This window comes from Cebus imitator, unplaced genomic scaffold (assembly GCF_001604975.1).
Source record: "Cebus imitator isolate Cc_AM_T3 unplaced genomic scaffold, Cebus_imitator-1.0 Scaffold524, whole genome shotgun sequence".
Classification (NCBI taxonomy): domain Eukaryota; kingdom Metazoa; phylum Chordata; class Mammalia; order Primates; family Cebidae; genus Cebus; species Cebus imitator.
The window spans coordinates 1,136,445-1,143,719 of record NW_016107839.1 but is presented as its reverse complement, the minus strand read 5'-3'; the positions used below and the strand labels follow the sequence as shown (position 1 = coordinate 1,143,719).

Here is a 7,275-nt window from a genome sequence, read left to right as displayed (position 1 = left end):
AATGATTTGAGTCCGGGTGGAACGAGTGATTTGAGTCCGGGTGGAATGAATGATTTGAGGGGCCCAGGCTGGGCTTCCTGGCCAGTTGGAGAGGAAGCAGTTGCCTCAAAGGCACCCCCGTGCTCTCTGGCTGCACCCTGCCCTACAGCACAAGCCTCGCGGCCTCAGCCTGGATGTCTCCCCGCTGGCAAACTCCTATTTATCATCAAAGCCCCAGCGGCCATGCCACCTCCTTCCTCCGCGGGAGCCCTCCCCACGCCTCTCTCTCTCCCCAGCGCCTTCAAAGCTGTGGACCCACACACTCCCATTTCAGCTTCACCTCGATCCTGCGAAATAAACTCCTCTTCCAGAGTGGGAAAGGGGTGTCCCTCAAAATCAGGGTAACCATGATGACCAAAGACTCTAATGTTAGAATGCTGGGGGCCGGCCGGGCGCGGTGGCTCACGCCTGTAATCCCAGCACTTTGGAGGCCAAGGCGGGCGAATCACCTGAGGTCGGGAGTTCAAGACCAGCCTGACCAACATGGTGAAACCCCATCTGAAAAAAAAAAAAAAGCGTGTTGGGGGCCCCTCCCCCGTCTGCCATCGCCTTGTCCTACTGCAGAAATCGAGGAGCGTTCGTGGAATGAATGAAAGAATGACTGCCCTAGTGGAACCCCACTTTACAGACAGACAAGCGGAGTCCCAGGGTCAGGACTAGACTGGAGGGAGCCCGGCCAGCCCCGGAGAGAGCGGGGACGGGGGAACTCCTGCAATGCGGAGCTAAGGTACTGCAGCCGGCTATGCAACGTGGGGAGGCAGCCTGGCTCTCCAGAGATGGCGCGGCCTCGTTCCCGGAGGCCAGTCCGCGTGGGACCAGCCAGGCACCCCGCCACCCCACGGTGATGCAGCAAAAGCCGCGCGGTCCCTTTAAGAAACCCGGCTCGGCGAGGCCCTTCTGTGATCCCGCCTCCTCCCTCGGCTCGCGCTGCTCCAGCGGAGCCCGGCCGTGAGTGACGGCCAGGTCGACCAATAGCAGCGCTCAGATGCGGACGTGGCCCGGCGCGGCTACCTGCGCGCGGAAGCTCGGGGCACTTGGCTCTAGGGGCACTGCTCCCGCAAGACGCTCCTGTTAAAGGGGCCGCGCTCCTACAGGCTGCTGGGTGGGGGGAAGGCGGTGAGAGCTGGGGAGCCTCCGGAACGGTGAGGACTCGGAGAGGGAGGAAGGCCCGAGACTGGAGAATGCGGGGTTGGGGCCGGGAGGGATGCGCTTTCCCTGGGCATTAGGGGGTCCAGCCTCTGGCTCTTCCCTTTATTCCGGTGGGTGCTGGGGGGGGCGCTGAATTAGGGGTCAGGGCTGAATTAGATATCTTAGGGGTCCCAGATGTCCCACGCTCCCACTAATTCTCCAGGGGGCGTGGGACATCTGGGACCCCTGACGGCCTTTGCCAATCACACACCAGCAGACCCCGCCCCGTTGGAACTCCTCCACGCCCCCTTGCCCCATTTTGCAAAGGGAGAAACTGAGGGCCCTCCCCCAGATCCTAAGTCCCGCTTGAAGTAAAGGAAAGAACCCTGGCGTAAGGGTCTGGGTTCGAGGTTCCAGTTCCGGCCTGGTGACCTTTAACAACTTCCTGCCCCTCTGTCGGCGTCAGATTCTCCATCTGTGTCAGAGGTGGACAAACCCAAGGAAAAGAGGAGGTCAGGAATGGCTGGCTCCAGGAGTCTCTACACCAGCCCCTTAACCTGACTCTTTCTCTGGCTCCCGGGTGCTGCTGAGCGTTGGATGCTACAGAAGGTGTGGGCAGAGCTGGGGTCCTGCCTCCAGCTGTGCGGCTCCCTGACTCTCTGGGTGCCAGGTATCTCTCTTGGGCTTCCATTAACACTTCTGTAGAGTGGGGTGGTAGTAAGCACTTCCGCTGAGCGTGTGAAATGTGCTGCACAGGCCAGGCGCGGTGGCTCACGCCTATAATCCCAGCACTTTGGGAGGCCGAGGTGGGTGGATCACCTGAGGTCCGGAGTTCGAGACCAGCCTGGGCAACAGGGTGAAACTCGAAACCCGGTCTCTACTAAAAAAAAAAAAAAAAAAAGGCCGGGCGCGGTGGCTCACGCCTGTAATCCTAGCCCTTTGGGAGGCCGAGGTGGGTGGATCACCTGAGGTCAGGAGTTCAAGACCAGCCTGGCCATCATGGTGAAACCCCATCTTAAAAAAATAATAATAATAAATCAGCCGGTTGTGGTGGCGCATGCCTGTAATCCCAGCTATTGGGGAGGTTGAAGTAGGAGAATGACTTGAACCCGGGAGGCGGAGGTTGCGGTGAGCCGAGATCGCGCCATTGCACTCCAGCCTGGGCAACTAGAACGAAACTCCGTCTCAAAAGAAAGAAAGAAAGAAATGCTCAGCACTGCCAATATTCGTTGCCGTTATCTTTGGAGAACAGTGAGGGTAAAGGAACCTTTTCCTCGGCTGGGGATCAGGACTTGGAAGAGTTTCCAGGTGGGGCTTGGGGTGGAGCCTGATGAGGAAAGCGTTAAGACTCGACCCTTGGAGGATTAGAGGAAGGTTAAGGACCCAGCTGTCAGCCCTTGCTCAGAGCGACAGTTCTGGCAGCCAATCAGATGCGAGGACGGCTGCGGCTCGAGCTCCCATTGGTGGACTCCACCCCTGGAGTCCTTTATCAAGTGACTACGGTTTGCCTGGCCCTAATCAGTGCCTCCAGGAACCCTGCGCTGTGGGATCGAGTTCAGAGCGGGACAGGGAGCTGCCCGCAGCCGCACTGCAGGTCTCCAGCCCGAGCGTCGTCCTGACCTCTCTGTCCGGTCCCCTTCCCAGTCTCACCATGGCCTTCTGGACACAGCTGATGCTGCTGCTCTGGAAGAATTTCATGTATCGCCGGAGACAGCCGGTAACGCCCCGGTGTGCGGCCAGGGCCGGGTGGGCAGGCGGCCCCCACTGTCCCCCACCATCCCCCACCATCTCCCACGTGTTCTCCCCCAGCTCCAGCTCCTGGTCGAATTGCTGTGGCCTCTCTTCCTCTTCTTCATCCTGGTGGCTGTTCGCCACTCCCACCCCCCTCTGGAGCACCATGAATGTGAGCGCCCCAGGGACCAGGCACTTTGCATGTGTAGGGAAAGGGGACCCTGTGCACAGGGATCCCCAGTGCATGTCAGGGAGTCTTCACTGGACAGCTAATACATGGCATGGGAGTGAGCTCTCCGTCGCTGGAGGCATGCAAGCAGTGGCGGGTGACCCCAGGGGGGTGGAGTCAGGCAGAGTCCACAGAGCCTGTGCACCAGGCATCTCCTCCCCTGCCCCTCCGCAGGCCACTTCCCCAACAAGCCACTGCCATCGGCAGGCATCGTGCCCTGGCTCCAGGGCCTCATCTGTAACGTGAACAACACCTGCTTCCCTCAGCTGACACGAGGCGAGGAGCCTGGGCAACTGAGCAACTTCAACGACTCCCTGTGAGCCAGAGGCAGAGGGTGCAGCCAGCCTGCAAACTCGGGGCTGCAGCGCCGGCTGGAACCCCACCTCCTGCCCTCTCTGTCCCCAGGGTCTCCCGGCTGCTAGCCGATGCCCTCGCTGTGCTGAGGGGGCCCAGTGTCCACAGGACGCTGGCTGGCCTGGGGAAGCTGATCTCCACGCTGAGGGCTGCACAGATCGCAGGTGAGGAGGCTGGGGGTCTCTGGCAGGGCTAAGCTCTGAGCCTCGACTTGCCCAGCTGTGAAATGGGCACAAGGTGGGGGTGGTGCCTCAGGACAAGGTCCGCCCAGCCCCACGCTCCCGTGTGCCCCTCCCCCAGCCCCGCCTCAACCAAGCAAGCAGCCTCCACTGGAACCACCTGTGCAGAACCCTGCAGAGCTGCTGATGTCGCTGCTGCGTACGGTAGGGTGGTGGGGCGGGACGTTGCTGACTTCCTGGGACACTGCCCCACCCCGGGCCAAGGGCCTCCCATTCCAGGCATCTGGGCTGTCCCTGGTCAGTGACGCTCCTTTTCTTTCTGTGTCTGGACAGAGCGTGTCTGACCTGGTGATGAAGACTCATCTGTGAGCTCTCGAACGAGTCCCTGTGCCTCTCAGAGCCTCAGTTTCCCTATTTGTCAAATGGGGGCTATGAGAGCATGGTCTGCCTGGGAACTGGGCAGAGTGCTGGAGCCCTAGTGAGTGCTCAAAGTCATTGACACCCTTGTGGTCTTTCTCCCCAGGAATCCCTGGTGTCGGTGCTGGGCCAAGCCCAGGACCCCTTGCACAGTTTTCTGGAGGCAGCTGAGGACCTGGCGGAGGAGGTGAGGCCCCATGCATCCTCAGCCCTCATGGAGGCAACATTGGCAGGCAGCCTGCACGGGGAGAGTCCAGGGCAGCCCGGGCACTTCCCTTGGGTGGGTTTTTAGGGGAATTAGCAAGAGAGGGAGAGGCTGCCCCTGGCCCTGTGCCCTGCCCTGGTTAAGGCTTGGAGGTGGGATCATTGCCAGTTTTGTCTGGTGACCTCTCTCTAGCTCCGAGCACTGCCCAGCCTGGCGGAGCTTCAGGCACTGCTGCAGAGACCCCGAGGGAACGGTGGCCCCCTGGAGTTGTTGTCAGAGGTCCTCTGCAGTACCAGGGGGCCTAGCAGCACAGTGGGGCCCTCCCTCAACTGGTACGATGCTAGTGACCTGATGGAGCTGGTGGGGCAGGACGAAGAATCGGCCCTGCCGGACAGCAGCCTGAGTGAGTAACTTTGGCTTTCCTTCCTGGGAAGGGGAGAGGTGGGCATGGGGGTGGGGCCTCATGGCACCCCCATCCCAGGCCCCGCCTGCTCGGAGCTGATTGGAGCTCTGGACAGCCACCCGCTGTCCCGCCTGCTCTGGAGACGCCTGAAGCCTCTGATCCTGGGGAAGCTGCTGTTTGCACCTGACACACCTTTTACCCGGAAGCTCATGGCCCAGGTGGGGGCAGCTGGATGCTGGGGCAGGAGGGTGGCGGCCAGAGCCCACCCAGTACCCTTAGTCCTGGTGGGTCAGGGCCAGGCTGGAGGGCTGTGGAAACTGGGTTTGAAGAAATAGGAGTTAGCAGATGGAGGGGGATCAGCCTGTGCGGAGGCTCAGAGGCACAGGCAGGAGCAAGGCAGAGGGGGCAGGGGGCAGGGGGCGGGCGGGGGCGGGCGGGGGCGGGCAGGGTCCTCAGAGGAGGAGAGGGTCATGAATAAGGGGGCCTGTATGGATCTTGGAGTCAGCCTCTCCACAGGTGAACCAGACCTTCGAGGAGCTGGCCCTGCTGAGGGATGTCCGGGAGGTGTGGGGGGTGCTGGGACCCCAGACCTTCGCCTTCATGAACGATAGTGCCAATGTGGCCATGCTGCAGGTGCGCGGGGATGGATGGAGGCTGGGGAGGTGGGATGTGGGCTCTACGGTGAGGCAGGCAGACAGGCCCAGTGGATGGGAAGGCGGGCTCCATGTAGAACCCCACTTTTATTTTTTGTTATTTTTATTTTTTAAGACGGGGTTTCACCATGTTGGTCAGGCTGGTCTTGAACTCCCGACCTCAGGTGATCCGCCTGCCTTGGCCTCCAAAGTGCTTGGATTACAGGTGTGAGCCACCACGCCGGGCCTTTTTATTTTTGCCCCCCAAAGAGATGGAGTCTCGCTCTGTTGCCCAGCCTGGAGTGCAGTGGCAAGATCCTGGTTCACTGCAGCCTCCGCCTTCCAGATTCAAGCGATTCTCCTGCCACAGCCTCCCGAGTAGCTGATACAGGCGCATGCCACCACTCCCGGCTAATTGTATTTTTAGTAGAGATGCGATTTCACCATGTTGGTCAGGCTGGTCTGGAACTCCTGACCTCAGGTGATGTGCCCGCCTTGGCCTCCCAAAGTGCTCGGATGACAGGCGTGAGGCACCACACCCAGCTCAGACTCACGTTCACCTGCACCCTCCAGCGGCTCCTGGAAGAAGGGAGAAGGCAGCCCAGACCCGGAGGCCAGGACCACATGGAGACCCTGCGATCCTTTCTGGACCCTGGGAGTGGTGGCTACAGCTGGCAGGATGCCCATGCTGATGTGGGGCGCCTGGTGGGCATGCTGGACCTGGTGACCGAGGTGAGGGGCTGTCCATCTGCGGGGTCTGTTTCAGCAGGGAGGCAGGGTCCACCCTGGTGTTGCCAGAGGGAGGCGGGCCCTGCCCTAGTGAGAGCCTGGGATTTGTGGACATCTTAGGAGGGAGCCGGCCCCTGCACTGGGCCTACGATGGGGAATCATGGCCCCAAGGTCCAGGGGGAGGAGCGGAGTGGTCTAGGAGGCAGGCAGACCCCTGGGCCTAGGACACGTCTCCCATCCCACAGTGCCTGTCCCTGGACAAGCTAGAGGCGGCACCCTCGGAGGCAGCCCTTGTGTCGCGGGCTCTGCAGCTGCTCGCGGAACATCGATTCTGGGCCGGCGTTGTCTTCTTGGGACCCGAGGATCCTTCAGACCCCGCAGACACAACCCCAGAGCTGGGCTCCGGTCACGTGCGCATCAAGATCCGCATGGACATTGACGTGGTCACGAGGACCAATAAGATCAGGGACAGGTGAGGCGGGGCACTGGGCGGGGCCAAGAGCACGGTGGGTGGGGCCAGGCAGGTGGGTGGGGCCAGACAGCGTTCAGCCTACTGGAGACCATGATAGACAGGCTCTCGGCCGTATCAACAGCCGCATGGTAGGCAGAGCCTAGGGCTCCTTAGACCAGTAGGGGCCCGTGATAGGCGGGGCCTAGGTACATGAAGGGCGTGGCCACGGGCCTGAGATAATATGAGAACAGGTATAGGTTGAGGGCCATGATGGGTGGAGCCAGGTGTTTAATTAGGCCCGCTGGAATAAGAGTGGAGCTAAAATTGCGTGGAGTGCTCAGCACAGTAGCTCCTGCCTGTGAACTACTGTGAACTTTAGGAGGCCAGCGTGGGAGATTCTTTTGAGGGCAGGTGTTCGAGACCAGCCCAGGCAACATAGTAAGACACCCCAACCCCCACCATCAATCCCAAGAAAAAACGTCTTTAAAAATTAGCCAGGCAAGGCTGGGCATGGTGGCTCACGCCTGTAATTCCAGTACTTTGGGAGGCTGAAACGAGTGGATCACGAGGTCAGGAGTTCGGGACCAGCCTTACCAACATGGTGAAACCGTGTCTTTACTAAAAATACAAAAAATAACTTAGCCGGGCGTGGTGACACACTCCTGTAATCCCAGCTACTCAGGAGGCTGAGGCAGGAGAATTGCTTGAACCCCGGAGGCGGAGGTTGCAGTGAGCTGAGGTGAGCCAGCCTGGGCAACAGAGTGAGACTCCATCTTAA

The 7,275-nt window shown here is 60.6% G+C and overlaps 1 protein-coding gene across 1 annotated transcript in view; it reads left to right on the top strand.

Annotated features, from left to right (window-relative positions):
• The first annotated feature begins 1,039 nt into the window (after positions 1-1,039).
• Positions 1,040-7,275, top strand: part of ABCA7 (ATP binding cassette subfamily A member 7) — a 24,981-nt gene continuing 18,745 nt past the window's right edge. The window contains 13 exon segments of the mRNA XM_017514389.2: positions 1,040-1,181; positions 1,634-1,837; positions 2,690-2,884; positions 2,977-3,070; positions 3,302-3,443; positions 3,533-3,645; positions 3,782-3,864; positions 4,184-4,264; positions 4,475-4,685; positions 4,764-4,903; positions 5,202-5,318; positions 5,891-6,049; positions 6,292-6,518. Of these exon segments, the coding sequence (XP_017369878.1) occupies positions 2,819-2,884; positions 2,977-3,070; positions 3,302-3,443; positions 3,533-3,645; positions 3,782-3,864; positions 4,184-4,264; positions 4,475-4,685; positions 4,764-4,903; positions 5,202-5,318; positions 5,891-6,049; positions 6,292-6,518 (1,433 nt within the window). The 5' untranslated portion in view covers positions 1,040-1,181; positions 1,634-1,837; positions 2,690-2,818.